This window comes from Chlorocebus sabaeus, chromosome 18, assembly GCF_047675955.1.
Source record: "Chlorocebus sabaeus isolate Y175 chromosome 18, mChlSab1.0.hap1, whole genome shotgun sequence".
Lineage (NCBI taxonomy): Eukaryota > Metazoa > Chordata > Mammalia > Primates > Cercopithecidae > Chlorocebus > Chlorocebus sabaeus.
The window spans coordinates 64,593,521-64,614,609 of record NC_132921.1 but is presented as its reverse complement, the minus strand read 5'-3'; the positions used below and the strand labels follow the sequence as shown (position 1 = coordinate 64,614,609).

The following is a 21,089-nucleotide window of genomic DNA, read 5'->3' as shown; positions in this document are numbered from 1 at the left end:
AAAAAATAATCTGAAGGTTGGCTTGGGTGGATTTCATTTCCTGGAAGAAATAGCATTCTTTGGACAGTTAGGGTGAGCAGCCCTGAGAGGAGTTGCTCGCGATACGCCCTGTTCCTGCTTCTGCCTGTCCACCTCCCCCAGGCCGGTGCGTGCTTGCTTCTCCCAGCCCTTGCCTGTCTCATTTAGTGTCTAAGGCTGAGGTTTTATTTTCTTGCCCCTTACCAGCCCCCATCCTGTATCTTTTAAGGGGTGTCTAAAATTTTTCTTACTAGTTTTTGATTTTTTCTAGAGTCTCACTGTGTCACTCAGGCTGGGATGCAATGGCGTAATCATAGCACCTCAGGTCATGCGATCCTCCTGCCTCAGCCTCCTGAGCAGCTGGGACTACAGGCGTGGGACACGATGCCTGGCTAATTTTTACATTTGTATTTTGTAGAGACAGGGTCTTGCTATGTTGCCCAGGCTGATCTCAAACTCCTGGGCTCAAGCAATCCTCCTGCCTCAGCCTCCCAAGTAGTTAGGACCACAGGCAAGTGTCACTACCCCTGGCTAATTTTTAAATGTTTCGTAGAGACTAGGTCTCCCTATGTTGCCCAGGATGGTCTCAAACTCCTGGCTCAAGCTGCCCTCCTAACTAGGCCTCTCAAAATGTTGGGATTATAGGTGTGAAGCACCGCACACCCAGCCCCAAGTTTTGTTAAATCATTGTAGACGATTATGTTTTCTTTAATTTGTACCTTGTGAAACATACATACCCTTTTCAACAAGAGTCAGTAGACCTAGCATTCACTGGGCATAGCAGAAAACAGCAGGTCACAGTCAGAAAGTAAGTACTTGCCAGTTATGCAAGTGGCCTTATCAGTTAACAAGATGAGTATTTCATGCACGAAGAGCTGTGGATACGGGAGAATGGCAGGAGGGATAACTCTACCCGTTCCTAGAAAGGATTTAGGATATCTTTATTTTCATGATCCTAAATGAAAAGCTCTCATCAATAAAATGCCGTGCTGCCTCTTCCGTAACTGGGCTAATGTTGAACAGGCCGGCCGAGAATGACTCCTCGAGTGATGAGGGGTCACAGGAGCTCGAAGAGTCCATCACAGTGGACCCCATCCCCACAGAGCCCCCAAGCCACGGCAGCACAACTTCATATAAGAAGTCTCTCCGCCTCTCCTCAGACCAGATCGTGAGTCTTGCGTGATCCGTGTTGTCCAGTAGGACTTATTTTAGTAACGGTTTAATTTGATGCACATCCTCTTCTGTCCACCTGTCCCCAGCTGCATACGTGCCACACGGCATGGTCGTGTCAATGCTTATCCGTAGTGGAACCACGACCCCCACCCCCCAAGAGCTATCAGGCCCACCTGGGGGACCTGTGGCTTGGGTCCTGCCACCCACCCCAGACCTCCTTCCTCCATCTCTGAGAGTCAGTCGTACACAGCTAACCCAGCGCTGAGCCAGGTACTGTCTCTTAGGAGCCACAGCAATAGAGAAATGACATTTTAGACACAATTTCTCCTCTCTTATTTCCCACCCTGACTTTGACCCATTTTCGGTATGAAAAGGTCTTGCTGGGACCAGAGCAGGCTGTGCTAAAGCAGTAATTCTCAGTTATGGAAGAAGAGTAGTAGACCTTTTGCTTTGTGGAGGTTCAGAGAAGTCCTTGGAACCCCAAAATACTGTTCAGGCAGTGGCTCCCTCAGTGTTGTTAGCTGTGCCTGGCACAGGGTGGACTGTGTCTAACACCACGGAAACCATCCTGCCTCTTGCTGGGATTCTGAGACACCAGTTGTTGTTCTGTAAAATTTTAAATCATTTCAAACTGTATGTTTTCAGCTGATTTTCTTTATTCTTATGCTTTTCAAAAAGGCAAAACTGAAGCTCCATGATGGCCCAAATGATGTTGTGTTTAGTATTACAACCCAGTATCAAGGCACCTGTCGCTGTGCAGGGACCATTTACCTGTGGAACTGGAATGACAAGATCATCATTTCTGATATTGATGGGACAATAACCAAGTAAGCTCAATCCTTTGGGTGGGTGGCCGGGAGCAGCCCTGTGCTCAGGGAGGGCAGGCAGTGCGTGGTGGGGAGTTCCTCACCTGGGGCTCCAAGCTCTCAGCCAAGGCATTTTAAAAGCCATGTGCCCTGAGGCGTCCCCAGTATCGTCCACATGGGGTCATTTTTTTGCATGGAGGAGATGGTGAGGGTGCATAACAAATGTCAGAAATCACTTTGGGAAAGATTGAGTTATTTGGTTTCAATTCTGATATGAAAACAAGCCCCTTGACATTAGGGTAGAGGAAAAGAGAATGTGTGGTGGTCAGTTACTTCCGAACACACGCATCTGGTTCTCATGAGACTCTGCTTTCAGAAGCACCTCGGTGGGTGCACTTGCATGGGATGGCCTTGCAGTTGCTTGAAGCTGTGATTAAACCCCTTTCAAGAGTGTCCCGCCACCAATTAGTTATTGGCAGCTGATAGTCAACCAAATAGGAAAACACTGTATGTGTTTGATTCCTGATACCTTTTTCCTGTTTCTACTGTCGTCTTAGGTCGGATGCTTTGGGACAGATTCTCCCACAGCTGGGCAAAGACTGGACTCACCAGGGTATAGCAAAGCTCTACCATTCCATCAATGAGTAGGTACCCTCCCCACATGTTAACTCGCTCTGGTGAGCTGGAAGCTTGCTTTAAGAACAATAGAACAATGGTGTAAGTCTTCAGTCCACACAGGTCATGTGTTTATGCTGAAGCATTCCCGTCTTCCTCACTCCTTTCCTGTTGATGGTGTGGGAGCCGTGTGCACCTGGCATTGACATCGAACCATGTGTCTTACCTGTGTCATCTCAGTTAATTCTCATGGTGCTGTGTTTCAGGCACTGCCTACATCTATAACTAGAACAATAGTTATTTTTTTAGCTAGAATTTAACAAGATAGCTGATTTTCATTTTTGGTTTATTTTCTGGGTATTTTAAAATTGTATTTCTTTTTTTTGAGATGGAGTTTTGCCCTTGTCACCCAGGCTGAAGTGCAACGGTGTGACCTTGGCTCACCGCAATCTCTGCCTCCCGGGTTCAAGTGATTCTCCTGCCTCAGTCTCCCGAGTAGCTGGGATTACAGGCACGTAATTTTGTATTAGTGCGGACGGGGTTTCATCATGTTGGTCAGGCTGGTCTCGAACTCCTAACCTCAGGTGATACCCCTGCTTCGGCCTCCCAAAGTGCTGGGATTACAGGCATGAGCTACCGCACCCAGCCTTAAAATTGTATTTCTTTGAGTAGATAGTGCACGCATGCAAGGGGGAAATAGTTCTCGCATGGGCTGCTCTCTCGTGGCACCCTTTGCGGGGAAGATAGCAGTGCCATGGCCTTTGTGGGTTCCTAATACATATATTACATTGATCTGAAGAATCTCAGTGTCTTCAGCATTAGTTGAGAATGCCATAATAGGAAAATTACGAGTATGTCAGTTACCTGGGTATAATTTTGCTTCTTGTCTGATGGAGTGGTTTGCATCTTGCACATTGCCTTTATAAATAAGATCCCCTGTATTTTTTCTTTACAGTGTGTAATTTAAAGATAGTCCAAGGTTTTTTCTGTCCTCTAATCTGGCTTTCATGGACTAGATGCCAAACATTTTATATCAGTACTTAGAAATTTAACATAATCCTTAGTTGCCTGTACATCCATTTTTTTCCCCACGTTTTCCATGGAAAGGTGAAACCTCTATAATCCTAAGCAGTTTCCTACTAAATTTGAGAATTTGGTTTTCACAGTAAACGAGAGGAACTTTATTTGGATCTTTTAAAAGAAAAGTGTGGGCCGGGCGTGGTGGCTCACACCTGTAATCCCAACACTTTGGGAGGCTGAGGTGGGCAGATCACCTGAGGTTAGGAGCTCAAGACCAACTTAGCCAACATGGTGAAATCCTGTATCTACTAATAAATATAAACGTTAGCCGGGCATGGTGTCACATGCCTGTAATCCCAGATACTTGGGAGGCTGAGGCAGGAGAATTGCTTGAATCCGAGAGGCGGAGCTTGCAGTGAGCCGAGATGGCACCACAGCACTCCAACCTGGGTAACAGAGTGAGACCAAAAAAAAAGAAAAAGAAAAGTATCAGGGTTTTTTGTTTTTCCTCTTAACCAGAACATGTGGGCTAACAGGGTGTATTTTCTTTCAGGAACGGCTACAAGTTTCTGTACTGCTCGGCCCGTGCCATTGGCATGGCCGACATGACCCGTGGCTACCTGCACTGGGTCAATGACAAGGGCACGATCTTGCCCCGGGGCCCCCTGATGCTCTCCCCCAGCAGTTTGTTCTCCGCCTTCCACAGGTACCTTTCCGGCAGGCAACTTGCTGCCCCACATGCTGGGCCCAAGGTGGGGGGATGTGTGGGAACAGACGTCAGATGTTGGAGCTGCCAGGCCTCTCCCAGTTCTTTGGTTCCTGGTGGTGTCCTACCACATAACTGCTCACCTGCCATGTGGTGGGCCTGGTGAAGAAAGGGTCTAGGAACTGTCAAGTTTTCTCCTTCCCTAAACTTCCACTCAAATTTTCAGAGTTATTAGACTGGCGAATAAGGAGAAGGAAAGATTCCAGTTACAAAGGATTGAAGACATTGGGTGGTTGTGAGCACTAAAATTTTTTTTAGGACCACTCACTGGGGAAAAACGACCATTTTGAGATTGGTGATTGTGTTTGTATTTTTTTCTTAGAGAAGTGATAGAAAAGAAACCAGAGAAGTTCAAAATTGAGTGTCTAAATGATATCAAGAATCTGTTTGCCCCGTCCAAGCAGCCCTTCTATGCTGCCTTTGGAAACCGTCCAAATGTGAGTATCGCCTGGGCTCTGAGTTCTGATACGGGTGAAATTCAGAGGGATGTACTTTGTGGGGCATAGCCACCTCCCAATTCTCAAAGCAGTTTTGTAAGCAAAATGACATGTCTGTTCTGCTGGCTCAGTTTTCACTTGACCTGTTCCAAATATCTATAGCAACTGGGGAGGTCCTGTAGGTGCAGATCTGCCCCAGAATTTATACGAAGGATGCTTTTCCATCATTTCTGCGGCTGCCATTCCATATCCTTAGGCAGCTCCGGCTCCTCTTCTAAGCAGTTCTAAGCTGCGTCCTTGGATCACCCCAGAGCCAGGTCAGTGCCGGCCCTTTGCTAGCACTTCCCAACCTGCCTACCTTCCGCAGGGCCATCGGGCCTCAGGTGAGCAGATGTGGCTTCCCTGGCCTCTTCTGCACCAGGGCCCCTGGCCTCTGTGGCCAAGGTGTGGCTGCCCAAGTTATCTGACTCTCCAAGCACCACTCTGTAGTTTATGTTTGTCTAAAGCTCAGTTTCGGTGGCAACGGCACTGAGCCGCCTCCCCATGTTTTCTGTGGGGTCTGTGTGTGCAGCACTGCTGGCTCACAAGGAGCCTGAGAAGCACCTCCTGAATGCTCCCTGGCGTCACCCGCTTGCTGTTTTCTTCTGCAGGATGTCTATGCCTACACACAAGTTGGAGTTCCAGACTGCAGAATATTCACCGTGAACCCCAAGGGTGAATTAATACAAGAAAGAACCAAAGGAAACAAGTCATCGTAAGTACATTCTCAGCTCTCAGCCCAGCGCCCTGCAGCCAGGGGTACAACTGGGGACAGACAGACCCTGTCCCTTTCCCCCCGATCGATCCTTAAGATCAGGCCCTGATCAAAGGATTGCTACATCTCTGTGGGTATCTCTCTTTCACAATATCTGTTCGAGGGGTCCCTGGTTCTCCTAGACTTGTAAGAGGGAGTTTGAGCCCTGGGGTGGGACTGGGGCCTGCCTCTGAACCTGCCCGTCTGAGCGATCTGAGTGACAGCTTCACAGCCCCCCCCATCTTGTGCCTTTGACCGATCTTGAAGTGATAGCCTGTGCCTCTTCCCCAACCCTTCTCTTAGGTATCACAGGCTGAGTGAGCTTGTGGAGCATGTGTTCCCCCTTCTCAGTAAGGAGCAGAATTCCGCTTTTCCCTGCCCGGAGTTCAGCTCCTTCTGCTACTGGCGAGACCCGATCCCTGAAGTGGACCTGGATGACCTGTCCTGAGGCGGCACCTCAGTGGGTGGGCAGGGCTCGGTCCCCCTCCCCACAGCAAGGGAAGGCGGCTGGCTCTTCTGCTGACCTCGGATACCAGCCTTCCCCAGCGGGGACAGGCGCTCCTGGAGCTGGTCCCACCACCCTCCTTTGCCTTCCCAGGCTGGCTGCTGAGGCTCGGCAGGTCTGCAGCTGAGCTCCTGGAAGGAGAAGGGAGGAACTGGGCTGGGGCTGGAGGCCTGGGATCCCTCCTCCGTGGGTTGCACACGTTTCCTGCCGTGAGCTAGGGGCTACTTCCATTGCATCATTTTAAAGGAAGAAAAAAGCAGCTAAAGAGTGGACCAAACCACTGCACACAGGGCAGTGTTATAGTTCCCACTGGGCAGTTGAGGTGGCTTCTCTAACTGGGGCTGTCAGGGTCCCTGAACTGCTGCAGGCCCAGTCAGTGATGCTGGCTGAAGCTGCCTGTGCACGTTTCTTCTCTGGGCGCCTCATTTCCTGCTACACTGAAGTCAGCTGTTGCAGTGGACCAAGTTGGGCAGGACCCCCACCCCCCATAGGGCCCATGCACCAGAGCCACTGAGCCCAGTCCCATAAACCTGGCCCTCTTTGGGGAAAGATCCCCACAGAGCATCCTCCTCTCATCTGTGATGACTCCACGAGCCCTTTAAGTTATTTCTTAGACCTCACCAGAAGAACACGTCTCACAGGTATATATTTGATGTCTGTAATAAAAGTGGGAAGGTGGGTCTTAAGGAAAACCAAACTCCCCCTCACCCGCCACCCCACCAAACAACTCTGCTTTTAGGAGACCTCAGAAATGCAGATAGGCAGTTGAGTGGGTCCTGGGAAGAGCGCTGGATCCCTCTGCTTGCTGCCTGGTGTGGGCCTTTGAAAAACGTCTTGCTTTGGGACAGGACTTCTAAAATTCTGTGATTCAGATTTGTCAGGGAAGCACAGTGAAGCTGCTTAAAGGCACTGGCTAGCAGTGTGTGACTTTGGCTTTTGGAATCACACCCCGTAATCGGGCCCATGAAAACCATGTCAAAGAGGGATCTTGGAGCTCCTATGGAGCAGACTGACCCCGAGCAGTGTCCCCAGCCCAGCCCTGAGACACCCCATGGGGACACGGGTGCCTGTGTATTTTCACTAAAATATACATGGTAGCTCCATTTACTGATGTGGTTGTAATGAGCTCACATCACATCTGAAGAGATGGCACCAGGGAAAGGTGTGCCATAAGCTGCTCCAGAGCTTTTGGTACGCTGAGTGTTGACAGAGCTGCACTGTTAACATTGAGAGAACTGGCAGGAGCCCAGAACCAACCCCAGGTCTTGGTCTCCATGGGCAGGAACACAGGACATGGTGGTTCCTGAGCAGAGAGGGATCTGCAGATCCAGGCTTGGTGCTCGGGGTGGTCTCATGGCCAACTCTTCATGCCCCTGCTGTTCTAGTGGAACCTCTACATGTTTTATTTGCTTCACCTAAAATAATGCTGATCTAGAGATAGAGAAAATAGGGGTGGATATTTTTCCAGATTGGAGAGTTGAAAGTCCCTGACTGATTTCAGCCATTTTTCCTAGTGCTGTTGGATGCAGAGACAGTGTTGAAATCCCCTAAACACAGTTCTCAGTGGCAAAACCTAGGAAGGCTCATGTTCCCAGAGAAGGGACCACATGAGCCTTCTCCCATACAAAGCTTCCCCCAGTTTAAATAGTTCACCAGGACTATTTGTTTAATGAGTTTATTTATGTACAGTAGGTTAGGGATCCTGGGTTCTGTTTATATGAAGTTCTACCCAGTTTGTGAATTAAAATTCTAGTACAGCAGCCATGCAGCCACCTTATTTCATAGCTGCCATCTGTGTGTCCTCTTGACTGCCTTCTATTTAGAGGAAGAATGAGAGCTTTATGTGCTTAACTGAGCTTATAGTAGGACTTCTTTGCATATGTATGGTACTGAAAAATCCATATACATCTTTAATCCTTTTTAGGTTGTCCTTTAAAGAGTTTTTGACTAGTTTTTCTTGACAGCTCTTCTCTTTGGACACATGGGCCTTCTTAGCGGGTTCAGTCTAGGACCCGGCTCTCCTGGCCCTGTGTTGAGGGTAGCTGGTCCCTCTGTCCCTGTGTCTGCTAGCACTAGACTTTGTTGCTACACAGATTGATCCAGTGGGTACATAGGCTAATTAATGTGAGTCTTTTTCCTTGTTTAAAGGAGTCCTTCTTGCTGAAAGTACATGATTACTATTGCTGTAGTGTTAGGAAAGTATTAAGTTTGTGCTGAAAATCCATTGCCATTTGGTACAAATGCCATTTGTTCTTTCTGTGAAAGAGATGCCCTCGAGTGTGTTTGTACACAAACCCTTAGGATGGTGAGTTGAAGCATCACCCTCGCGCTATCTTCAGTGACGGGTGACAGCTCAGGGAGATGGCAGGCAGATTGGGCTCTTAAGTCATTATTCTCTCAGTTACTCCCTTGGTGAAGTGGCCCTTTCCCTCTTTGCAGTTCAGTCTAAGTCTCGTATCTGCTTTGCTGTCTGTGTGCTGAGGCTCGTCCTGTGTGAGTTGCTGTCTGCCTCTTGTCCGGCTGTGAGGTGCTCGTGTAGACCTGGAGCATGCAGGCTGCCTCCATGTTTGGGTGCTGTGTTGCGTTTTGCTCTGTCTAAAAACATCTGCATAGTTTTCAGCTGGAAAAAGAAAAAACTTAAAAATGGGATGTCCTAAAATGAAAGCTGCTCAAAGTCACAGAACAAGCGAGGGACACAGGAGATAGGATGACTGGGAAGTGCTGGCCCTGAATAGCCCCTGCGACTGGGGCCTGCACACAGCCCTTCCACAGTTGGCACTGGGGGTGCAGGCCAACCCTTTAAAGAACAAACAGAAGATGTTCTGTCACTTTTTGCAAATTGGCAAAAACGGACTTCCAGGGAGTTTCATCTTTATCATCCTATGTTTTCCCATGGTTTTGAGCTTCCGGGGTTTAATAAAATTGGTTAAAAATTGAGTCTTTTCCTGAAGTAAGTGCTCCTTCCAGGTGAAAACTACTCTTTTGGTTTTGTTTGAAAGAAAGAAAGGGAGGGGAAACTTTGCTCTTTTAATAATTATGTTCAGCCTATGATGAAGTATTTGATTATTAGACAGCAACATCACTAATAAGTTTTAAGTTGTCCAAAGTTAATTGTAAACATCAGTACAGTACTCTTAGTTACAGTAAAGCAATTGTCGCAAGATGAATGGCTCATATTTTGGTGCAGTGTTTGATGTTCAAAACAAAATGTTACAACAATAAACGAACATACATACACTGAATGTATTGGGCTCTTTTCTTCAGGGGACATTGAAACCATCTTTTTAGATTCTTGCCAGAAATTGGTAATTTCCATAAATTAGTATCTTGATCTTTGCTGACACTTAAATTTGTCTACAGGAGGAGCTCCTTTTTGTTGCTTATTCTTAAAACCTGGCTCCAGAAGTACAGCTACACCCCCAGGAACTAACCTCTTGCTTTGTACCTTCTGCCAGGAAATGACCCATCCTATGTGACTTGTGCTGTGGTCTCGCGGCTGTCCAGGAGGCTGTGTTTACCTCCTATCCCTAAGCCCTTGAATTCCCTGGGAGTCCTGTCCAGGGCCCCTGGACACCCCACCTTTCCTTACACCATTCCTCAGGGTGGATACAATTTAGCAATCAATCCTGATGTTTCCATCACAGAGTCAGAGGGAACTTTGATCAAAACCACATCTCATCTATTATTTAAATACTGACCTTTTGTCCTCTCAGATTGCTGGGCCCTTACCAGATGCAGCATATGCTGAACCCTGCATCCCAAAGGCCCTCGACAGGAGCGTGTGTTCAGGATGGAAGCGTTTTGCATTTCATGCCTCCTCGCCATGACGTGATGGCGACCATGGGTCTTTAGGAACACAAAAGAAGAGCTCAGGGAAATTGGTTACAAAGGAAATGGTCTCTACCCAGAGCAGCTTCAGGGGGGCAGTGGACTTTGCATCCCTGAGCTCTGAGGATGTGCCTGCGTGTGGCTTCTTTCTGTTGTGCCTTGCACCCACTAGAGTTGGCGTGTGTCCTTCCCTTTTCCTTCCCGTTTATAGGATGGCATAAGGAAAATACACATTGATGTTTGGAAAGGGGCTGTGGTGTGGATATGTGCAAAGCTGGGTTTCCAAGCTACAGGCATGAGCTTCAGTGACTCCAATCACAAATACTCCCTGTCAGGCTGCAAATACATAAATTGTGAGAAAATTAGTCATCTGGGAAAGCTAGATTAACATGCCAACCAGGAAGTAATTTCAAATGCAGTTTAAGGTCTGCATTTATTGACGATACCATTTTGTTTTTAATCATGTATATGAAGCCATTTGTTAGTGTTACCTGGAGGTGAGGAAGGGATGTCACAGTCCTTCTCTAAGTGTCCTGACCTTTTCTCAGCAACAACTTGGTATCAGAAGTTGTGAACTTGGCTGGGCGTGGTGGCTCACACCTGTAATCCCAGCACTTTGGGAGGCCGAGGTGGACGGATTGCCTGAGCTCAGGAGTTCGCAATCAGCCTGGGCAACACGGTGAAACCCCGTCTCTGCTAAAATACAAAAAATTAACCGAGCGTGGCGGCATGCATCTGTAGTCCCGACTACTCGGGAGGCTGAGGTAGGAGAATTGCTTGAATCCAGGAGGCAGAGGTTGCAGTGAGCTGAGATCATGCCACTGCACTCCAGCCTGGGCAACAGAGTGAGACCCCATCTCAAAAGAAAAAAAAAAAGTAGTGAACTTGTTCCTGATGATCTCAGGGTTTGGTATGCCTCTGGCTCCCAGGCATGCTACTTCAGGGGTGATGACCTGAAGGGCTGCTCCAAACCCCACAGCCTTAAGCTCAGCTGACCTTGTTCTGCTGCCTGTACAAAAAGACAGCCTTTCCCTTTCTAAAGACGTCTCCTAAGTGGGCCAGGATCCAGCTGTCATCCTGCTTTATCTCAAAGTAGAGGCAGGCTCCAGCCATAATGAGGCGTATTCTGTTTTGCCTGTCTTGAATACACAGAGCTGAGATTCACCTTTGTTGGTGAGTCGAGACGCACTGACAGGAGGACTGGGTTTCACCCGATGTTCCAGACCCATCTGCGGAGTAGGGAAAGCAGCAGGTAGTCATCACCCACCTTCTGCCTGGGCCCTGCCCCTGCAGCTCTTGAGCACGTCCCCTTGGGCGCCGGGTGCGGTCTTTTCAAAAGGAGCGTGAGGGGAGAGGGCGATGGCGCGTGCCGGCTGGGTTGTCCTGAAGACACTGCTACACTGGGGCTTTTTCCATGAGTCATTCCTAGGACAGCCAAGGATACTCTGACAGCTCCCTTGAGCCAGTTCCCCAGCTGTGGTAACGGGGTGAGATGCCATTCTGCCTCCTGCTCCTGGACAAAGAGATCCAAATTTTAAATAGTAAAATGGCAAATCTTTAGTTCTTGCTCATATCTTACCTAGCTGTGGCTGGGGGAATAAATAGGAACTCTGAAGTGTCCAGTGGCCACTTTACAAACAGTTCTTAAAGCATTTTTTTACAGCGTAAGATCATCTTCTGGGCCAAGGAAACTGCAGCTCTTGTTTCTACTGTCCAAACCTTTCCCCAGGGGGACTTGATTAACCAGTAGGTTTTACCATCCTGATCCACAGAGACTACCTTGAACTGAGGGTGCTGAGAGGTCTCCGTGGCGACTGGTGACAGATTAATACTCCCGGGCCTCCCCTCAGTGGAGGCGTCTCGCTGTGTGACGATGCCGTGTTCTCAGATGGGCTCAGCTGTCAGCGTGTGGCCAGCGTTAGGTTGAGCCTCCTGCTGCTTCGAAACCCGAGCACTGGGCGACCTGTGGCTGCTAGAGAGTAGTGCAGTGAAGCAGCAGGGATTCCTTTAGCCTGGACAGCTGCTGTGGGGTCTGAGTGCAGCATCCCCAGAGGAGCCGCTCCAGCTGCAGATCACATGGGGCCTTGACCTCTGTGCACATCTGGTCCATCTTCACAAGCCAGAAACAAAACCCAAGTGTACAGCTTGGATGCGAAGGGGTAACAGTTTTGTAGCTGAGATTAATGTTATTCAGGATTACTTTCTGTAGCCCCTTTTTGAAACAACAAATTTCTACAGTTTGCTTTTTATCAACAACTCCTGATCTGTAAGGCACCACACTTAACAAAAGTAACTGGAAATGGCTTTATATCTTTATTGACACTCCCTGTCTTTGCACTTAAATTGTACATGTCATTTAAGGAGCCTGACAAGCTTTGGGAACAGTCTCTAGCGTATCCCCATTTGCAGCTGGGCCAAGGCCCCGGTGAGCAGGTAAGTCCCAGGCAGCAATGGTGAACCAAGCGCGGAACAGCCCAAACTAAAGTCAGGGTCTCTGTGCGGTGGCACGGGCCACTTCGGCACTTCAGTGTTTCAACTTCTGCGTGCAGTGTAAAGACAGACAGCTGGCCACAGAGCTGCCCTGCAGTAAAGACCAGCCAGAGTGACCAGCTCTCCCCTGCCTCCCTCCTCCCAGCCCACAGTCAGACGGAGCCTCTGTGGCAAGCTCAGACCCAGTCCAGGGCCCTCAGAGTGTAGATACAGGTGGAGGCCTTTCCAAGTCTTCCGGTTGTCCAGTTAGAGTGACAGAAAAGTCAGTGGCCACATTCACCATGTGCCTCACTCTTCGCAGCCTGGCTGGATGCAATAAGGCATGGTGGCCTCAACAGCGAGGGAAGGCCTTTATGTTAGGGACAGGTGGTGGGACATATGCGAAAAACTCTAGCCCCGTGCTTCCATTACATACAAAACTGAATATATTAAAGCTTTAGAGTTTTTACAACTATCTTTCCCCTGACCCCTCCCCAGCCACCTTAGAGGTGGGAAAGGAAAGGATATAAGAAAACCCCACTAAATGTGGAGTACATTTCATCAAAGTCTGTGTGAGCCAACTTGCCCCCAGTCACCACGACGTTGACTGCATCTCCCGCCTTCAAGTGCACGATGAGGTGGAATGCCCCCGGGCCCCCGCAGGTGTGCAAAGCCCCTGGTGGGCGGTGGTATTCCAGGAACTCTCTCCTGTACCCAGCGGTGTGCAGCTGGGCCACGCTGGCGTTGGAGACCGATAGCACTGCTTCCACATAGGCGTCTCTCTCGGGGGTGAGGGTGGCTGTGATCAGGTAGCGCCCATCGTAAGGAGCCGTGAAGACGCCTGCGGGGAGAAAGGCAAACCCTGCTGTTGTCACAGCCCTTGCCATGGCAGTAAGTGGCCCCCCCGTGACTAACCTGGGCCTGGGAGACCAGCCATCTCTGTCTTCCCATGGCAGCCGGCTGCCCACCTCAGCTGCTTTTTATGCTCGTCCCCTACAGCTTACCAGCGATGCAGAGGCCACCTTAGCCCATACCACTTTTTGCCACAGACCTAAGAATGCCTCTTGGAGCATTTCTCCCTTATTAGAAGCACCTAAGGGCTAAAGTCAGCCTCAAAGCTTGGCTGCTGGGCAGAATACCCATGAGGCAGGGCCAATGAAAACGAAGCTTGCCATCAACCCAGGGAGAGGCAGACACAGCACCATGTAAGCCCAGGGCCGTGCCAGGCTCTTCCTGTAAGAGGCCCATTCTCCCCGCGCTGGGCAATGGCCAGAGTGAGCACTGATACTTAGCCCATGACCCACACATTCTGGGCCTGGGGTGGGAAAGGAAGTGGTGGCCGAAGGTGAGGAAGGTGGAAAGATCTGTACATGTCACTGTTTGCTAAGCAGAAGCAGCTGTAGGTGACCCCACAGCTGGGAGAGTCAGTGCCAACACCAAATGCTGGCAGGAATGGCCATCACTCACGGGCTCCGCAGTGGACACCAGACCTTGCCACTGACCACAAGCCAAGAGTGGACAAAAAACAGAGGGCCCAGGAGCTAAAAAGAGTGGTACTGTGCATTTGTGGTGGCTCACGCCTGTGGGAATCCCAGCACTTTGGGAGGCCAAGGTGGGCAGATCACCTGAGGTCAGGAGTTTGAGACCAGCCTGGCCAATATGGGTAACCCATCTCTACTAAAAATACAAAAAATATTTAGACGGGCATGGTGGTGTGCACCTGTAGTCCCAACTACTCGGGAGGCTGAGGCATGAGAATCCCTTAAATCCACGTGGCGGAGGTTGCGGTGAGCCGAGATGGCACCACTGCACTCCAGCCTGGGTGACAAAGCAAGACTTTGCCTCAAACAAACAAAAAAAAGGAGTGGTTCTCAGGGACCCAGGCCTTCAGTCTGCTCTGGAAGACAGAAGAGGCCCGGCTACCCAGTCCCCTTCCCAACTTTGAACAGCAAGTAACTGAGGGCTTTTCAGAGGCTTCCTAAGGCACTTGGCCCTGAAGCCAGCGCCAGCCCTAGCCCTGGCGTTTTAGGTGTGGACTTCACCTTTGTTCAGAGTCACCTGTGGTGAAGCCTCGCTCAGTTCACCCAGAATAGCCTTTCTGCACGTGCTCCATGCAAGACAAGAGGGAGCTCTGGGGATGCGAGACTGCAGGTCACGGTCCCTGCCTGTAAGCACCACCCGACCTGTCCAAGCAGATGAGCCATCCCTATGGCCAAGGCAGTGCAGAGTGACCTGGGGAGGGTGACCTTGTTACAGTCAGGCAGATGGAAGCAGGGCAGGAGAGCCCCTACCCCAACTAGGCATGTCAGGCAACCATCAGCTGATGGTCCCGCAGTTGTTAACTGTCTCTCTAAATTAATGATTGGTCGCAGTCGGCACCACAGAAAGGCAGTCGCCCCATAGACAAAACCTGAAGCTGATGATCAGCGGCTTCCCTGTAAGATCTCCGGAGTTGGGTGACAAAGCTCATGCATGCACATTAAGAGTCAAAAAATGACGTTTAAATGGTGTTTAACTGCTGTGTGACCTCCTGGGAGCACTTGACTGGTACAGGAAGAACATGTCACGTGGGCACGCACACAGCTCCAGGAAACACCGCACACGCCCCCTCTCAGGCGCTGGCAGGCCACTGTGCATGTGGACGGCCCCCCAAGGGAAGAATCAGGAAAGGGACGCAGCCCCCCGGAAGCATGCCAATGTATAAGACCCCAAGTCACTGGTCAGACCGCACTTGAATCTCTCGTCACCCACCCGGCCGTCTTACGAGTGTACTTTCTTGCTCTAAAACTTGCCTCAGTCTCGCTCTGCCTCATGCCCCTTGGTCAGATTCTTTCTTCTGAGGCGGCAAGCACTGAGACCCATATGGATTCCCCTTCATGGACGTACTGATCCCAAAGGCCACTGCCACTCTGAGCAGAGGCCTGGAGGCCTGCGGGGCCCGGGGGAAGCTACACCGAGGTGGAAAGTCAGCAGCGTTCCTCTCGCCCTGACCTGCCTTACATGTCGAGCTTCAGCCTCATCAGCCCGGGGCACTAATCATTCATTTCCTTGAGTTCTGCAGGTAACTTAGGCTTGCTAACCTAACAGTTAAGAGCCACTGCCTAAGGACAGATGGGATTTAGCCAGACAGTGACCAGACAGGGCAAATGTGAGGCTAGGGGTGGCTAAAAACTACCAAGAAGGAAACCAAGTCCCCCTCCCTCCCAGTGGCTTATGAGTGTCAAGGCCTCCCTGAAATCCACTGCCCCGCCCCGCTCCAGGAAGCCCTGTTCACAGTAGGAAGCAGAACAGTGACTGCTGAGGGCAGAGAGAGGTCAGGAAAGACCCCGGGCCAGGGGGACCTCCCCACACCTGCCTGGGCTTCTGTCCTGATGGGCCCAGGCACCCCTGGGCCCTGCTTTCCTTGAAGCTGCCCTCGGTCTGGGCAGAGCAGCCCAGCCCAGGTGGACGCTGATGGACACAGAACTCAGAGGTAAACGCCACACGCATGATCCTTGGGACCCCCAGAAACAACCTGGGGCAGGGAGACCCGCCAGGCGCCGCAGGTAGACTCAGGCTCCCAGCTGAAGGGACTGTGTGGCGGAGCATGCGGCCCTCTGGGGAGCGCAGTCCCTCTTTGGCTCTGTTCATCATAAACCAGGAGACCCTGAGGGAGCCTCCTGCTTGTCGGCCCAGGGTGTCAGGATGACTGTCAGAGCCCGAGAGAGACGGGCGCAACGGTGGCCATCAGAGGTGGCCAGGGCATGGTGGGCTATGCTGGCAGAGCCCTCGTAACTGCCATAAAAAATGAATAGCAACCCCAGTGGTGAACACTGAGGACTGGCGTGTTGACCTCACCACTAGAAAATGTCACACACACATGCGGCCTGCAGCCCTCGAGCCGGGAAACGTTCTACATGAAAGCCCAGAGTGCGGCAGAGGAGTGCAGGCCCACTCAGGCATCTGTTCCCTGAGCCCATGGGACCCTGGGAACCAGCCAGCCACGGTGGGAGGGGTCCCACCTGCATTAGGGTAGGAGGAGGACCCAGTACCAGTTCCCTTCACTCACTCACCCGTGCTGGGGTTGTAAACGTCCCCGTCGTTCACCAGCACTTTGTTAAAGAGGACAACGCCCCCATCGCTGGGGAAAGGCTTCTGGGTGAGGCCCGCAGAAAAAGACACCAGAGAAGGCACCGGAGCTCCTGGAGCAGAGAAAGGATGGAATGGATTGACCTGGATGCTTCTGTCCTCTAGGGGGAGGGCCTGGAAAACTGAAGCCTACATGTCAGGCCCATTTTATTTCACCCAAAGTGGTGAAGCAAACTCCTCACGCCCGAGAGCAAGAGGGTTCCCTGTCTAAGATCAGCAGGCAGGACAGCTGAGGAATCTGAGAAACTGGACAGGCTCTTGTTAGGAGGGTGTGTGTGAGGCTGGGCATGTAAGCATATGAGATGGGTGGGGGTGTGTGTGTGTGTGCACGCACACTCATGACCACACGTGTTAGGAGGCCAGGCCAGGCAGTGGGTGCATCATCATCTAGGGAGCTGCTTCCTTACTAATAAATCAATAAAACCTGGAGCCCCAGGAAGCTCATCAGGACCACACAAGGGCAGAGGCCCACCCAGTGATCCCTTTGGGAAACTCAATGAGCTGGGATGATGGAGGAAGGAAGATTCCTCGTTTCGGGCCTGACTCTGGCCCTCTCTTGGGAGTGAACCTTGGGGAATTTAGTTCACTGTAGTCAGCTGAGGGCTGTCCCAGTGCTGGTGGGTGGGGAAGGGCTGGGCCCAGGCTTGATCTGTGCTAATAGCTTGGAGGGAGGAGGCAGGAAATGCAGAGGAGGGGCAGAGGCCACCAAGGAGACTGCTCCTCCTGCCCCTGGTCTCTCAGCAGACGTACCTGGGGAAGCTACAGGAGGTGACTTTGGGTATCCTGAAAAACAAAAAGGAAATGGCATGTCAAACAAGATCCTAAGCACCAGCTCCTTGTTCTGAGTCCCCTTTTTTCTCCTTGCTCCTCCCTCACAAGTTCAAATCGAGTCTTCACTATTAAAGAGACATAGAACAAGGGCACCCACTGTCACTGCCCTCCTAGAAGCAGAGGTGCATTTGTGCCCGCCTGTCCCTGCTTCCTCGCTAGCCCATTTATCCCTGGCAGGGAAGAGGGCACTGAGGGCAAGCTGGCTCCAGGAAAGATTTGGGTGCTGGAGCCTTGGAGACTTCTCTGCGACTGAGAGAGTCACACAAGCCAGCTAACATTTGCCCTCTAGCAGTGTTATCTGTTCAAGAGCTTTGGCTTCAGCTAGACTGAACACAGTCCTTATTCAATGGAGGCATGGATGGGTGGGTGCCTAAGTGCAGGGACAAATAGATAGATGAGTGGATACATGCAGGGAAGACTGCACAGCTTGATGCGTGGAGGGATGTGCATGGATACATGGGTGCGTGGGTCCCTGGGGTGCCCCAGCCTCTGCATATGAGGATGCATATGTGGGTGGATGGATAGATGCATAGATTGGTGGATGGATGTGTTGATGGGTGGATACATGGATAGATGTGTGGGTGGGTGGGTGGATGGATGGAAGGGTGGATGGAAGGGATACACAGATAGATGCATGGGTGAGTGCTGCATGCATGGAAGGGTGCATGGATGGACGAATGAGTGAACAAACAGCCCAAGAGAGCCTAAGCACCCATGATACATGGAACTAACAGAAGATAAGTGTTATCTTAGAAAACGCAGGACATCTGCCTAGGAGCTGTGATCACTGCAGCTCAGGTGTCTTAGAAGGAATAGAAAAAAGAGCTGGTGAGAGGAAATGTCTTCTTGTCTTCTCAGCAGTGACCTGGCCTTCCAGACAGCCATGGGCATCAGGGGCCACGGGTGTACTAGGCTATCACTGATGGGGAACGACCCCAGCCCTGCCAGTGTCTGCCTGTCCCTGATGGTCAGCCTGGTCTGACTCAGAGGGGACTGGTTTGCATTGTTCTATGCATGTATCTATGGCAGGTGACATGATCTGCCGCATTCAGGGTCATCTGTTTATCTGTTATAGCCACAAATCTGTTTCCTCATCTGTAAAACAACACTGGCTTCATGGTACCATTGGGAGGGGTGCAGGAGATCCGGTTGCGGTTCAGTCCCTGGCTCGTGGTGGGAATCCCACAAATGCTCACTTCCTTCTGGCTCCTGTACTGTGACACCACCCCCACTGTCACCATAACAGTAATGGTGTGGACATTCACAACTCATGGGGAGCACCGCCCAGTGGGGCACTGAACTGGGCTTTTCTCCATCCTCACAGTAACCCTCTGAGGTCCTGCACTCTCCTCATTTTGTAGTTGAAGGAAGCTCAGAGAGCTCAGGAAGCTGCCCCGAGTCCCAAAGCCTGTGGTTGACAGCCCTCCTGCCTAGCCAGGCTGCTGTGCCACCTGCTTTGCTACTACCCAAGCTCCCAATACCCTTCTGGCTTCCAAGATCCTTCCTGCTGGGAATCAGTGAGCTGCCATGTGGCACTGGTACTCCAGCCGGCCGGGCCATTCTAAGTATGGACGACTGCAGTGTCCCTGAGGCGCCCCAGCCTCCGCGTGCTGGATTAGCATGAGTGACCCCTCAGGCCTCGGCATCCCTCCAAAGCTGCACTTCTGAACTTGTCCCCCTGAAGGCTGGACCCCGGCCCGCCAAGCCCCTCAGCAGACCCCAAGGCTCAGGTGGAAGGTCTGGACGAGCCCCGCACTCCTCCCCATGCTCCTCACCCGGTGCGCCCGCAAAGCCTTCTGCGCTGGGGACGGTCCCGCTCCCGGTGTGGCCGTCCACACCCCGCGGCAGGCCCCGCCCCGACACGCCCGCGCCTGCGGGAGGCCCGGCCTGGCCCGTCTCCATGATGACCCCGGTGGAGCCCGGCAGCTGGGGCCGCGCGGTCCGGCCGGGCCAGGCGGGCAGGGGCGGCCTCTCCTCGGGGGGCCGCGGCTGCAGGGGCCGCTGGGGCAGGACGGGCCGCTGGCCCGCGGGCGGCCGTCGCGCAGGGTCCTCCGGGGTTGCGGGGCCGCTGGGCCTCGGCGGGGTGGGCTCGGGCTGCGGTGGCTCCTTGGGGGTCTCTGCGGGTGGCGGGGACGAGGGCGCCTCCGAGGGCTCCTCCGCTGGGCGTCGGGAAAAAGAAAAAAACACACGGGATTAGGAAACCTCAGCCCTGAACGCCCCGTCGGGGTCCCCTCCATGAGCCCCGGCGAGTGGGGTCCCCGTGAGGACTCCGTGGCCACCCCCGCGACATCACGCTAGCAGGACACGCGGGCGTCCGCCTGCATCTTCCGAGGGCGCCGTGGGTCACCCGGGAGCCGCCAGGGACCCCTGCCCCGGGCTGGGGGGTTCCAGCCTCTCCTGCGTAGACGGCTGCACTCTCCAGACCGGTTTGGCTCCGGCACCCAACAATTCCCGGTTTCACAGCGCGCGGACACCATGGGTGCATCGCAAAGGACTGAGGGACCTGATGCCACCGACCCCCTCACACTGTCTGAACCACGCTCCTCCCAGGGTCCCCGGCCTCTCCCGCCGGCTGCCGAGGGCTCAGGCTCCACGGGGGCCACAGCCACAGCGCCCACGTCGCCAGCCGAAGGGACTTCCAACGGAGGAACCTCCCGATTCGCATTTCCCAGCCCTCTTGGGAAGCAGCCGGAAGCTGCCGCCCTTTCCTCCTCTGAATTCGTTCCTGGAACTAGCCCTCCAGGAAGCCCCTCCCGACCGTCCACAGGACGCCTAAAAATACCCGGGTCTGGCTGAGGAACCGCTGGCAAAGCAACGCCATCCCCCGCCCCCATCAGTCTGGTGCCCACAATGCCCAGAGCTCCAAAGCCCAGCGATTAGGACCCATCAAAAATCAGTGACTGCATCTTGACCTGCTGTCTAGTTTTGTTTTAAAACTCACTAAGCGGGCCGGGCGCGGTGGCTCAGCCTGTAATCCCAGCACTTCGGGACGCCGAGGCGGGGGGATCACTTGAGCCCCCAAATTCGAGACCAGCCTGACCAAGATGGCGAAACCTCATCTCTTCCAAATATACAAAAATAAAATAAAATAAAATAAAATTAAGCTGGTGTAGTGGAGCATACCTGTAATCCCAGCTACTCCGGAGGCTGAGGCAGGAGAATCACTTGAACCCAAGAGGTGGAGGTTGCAGTGAGCCGAGATAGCACCACTGCACTCCAGCCTCACTAAGCTGGGGAGAAGGGCAGTGGAGGTGGTAATGGGTTCAAAAATATAGTTAGATAGAATTAATAAGATCTAGTATTTGATAGCACAACAGGGTGACTGCAGTCAGCAATTATCTTTTACACATTTTTAAATAAAAGAGTAGAATTGGAATGTTTGTAAAGAAATGATAAATGCTTGGGGTAATAGATACCCCATTACCCTGATTATTACACACTGCATGCCTGTATCAAAATACCTCATATACCCCATACATATATACATCTACTCTGTACACATAACTGAAAATTTAAAAAATAAAACTAAGATAAATATGGCAGATCAAATACATGCTCCCCCCCTCCACCCACAAAGGCAGGTTTGCCAGAACACCCTGAGAGAGATGGTTTCTCCAACAGCCTTTCCTAACCAATGTTCCATCAGAGAAGCCCAAGAGAAAACAATTTGATTACTTTCTCTCTTTTCCCTCAGGATGAT

At 51.7% G+C, this 21,089-nt stretch overlaps 2 protein-coding genes across 8 annotated transcripts in view; one reads left to right on the top strand and one right to left on the bottom strand.

Moving 5' to 3' along the window:
- Positions 1 to 21,089, top strand: part of LPIN2 (lipin 2) — a 127,361-nt gene that overhangs the window by 96,515 nt on the left and 9,757 nt on the right. For 6 of the 7 annotated variants that reach the window (XM_073006440.1, XM_007974517.3, XM_073006441.1 and 3 more), the window contains exons 14-20: positions 1,042 to 1,186; positions 1,870 to 2,018; positions 2,555 to 2,641; positions 4,186 to 4,338; positions 4,721 to 4,835; positions 5,486 to 5,589; positions 5,932 to 9,370. In XM_073006440.1, the coding sequence (XP_072862541.1) occupies positions 1,042 to 1,186; positions 1,870 to 2,018; positions 2,555 to 2,641; positions 4,186 to 4,338; positions 4,721 to 4,835; positions 5,486 to 5,589; positions 5,932 to 6,076 (898 nt within the window). In that variant the 3' untranslated portion in view covers positions 6,077 to 9,370. Of the gene's footprint in view, positions 1 to 1,041; positions 1,187 to 1,869; positions 2,019 to 2,554; positions 2,642 to 4,185; positions 4,339 to 4,720; positions 4,836 to 5,485; positions 5,590 to 5,931; positions 9,371 to 21,089 lie in introns of those variants that run through there. The other variant, XM_073006442.1, reaches the window with a different exon arrangement.
- EMILIN2 (elastin microfibril interfacer 2) overlaps positions 12,252 to 21,089 on the bottom strand; it is a 60,412-nt gene continuing 51,574 nt past the window's right edge. The window contains exons 5-8 of the mRNA XM_007974520.3: positions 19,165 to 19,548; positions 17,309 to 17,341; positions 16,483 to 16,611; positions 12,252 to 13,271 (exon numbers count right to left, since the gene is read on the bottom strand). Coding sequence (XP_007972711.3) covers positions 12,934 to 13,271; positions 16,483 to 16,611; positions 17,309 to 17,341; positions 19,165 to 19,548 — 884 coding nt within the window. The 3' untranslated portion in view covers positions 12,252 to 12,933. The remainder of the gene's footprint in view (positions 13,272 to 16,482; positions 16,612 to 17,308; positions 17,342 to 19,164; positions 19,549 to 21,089) is intronic.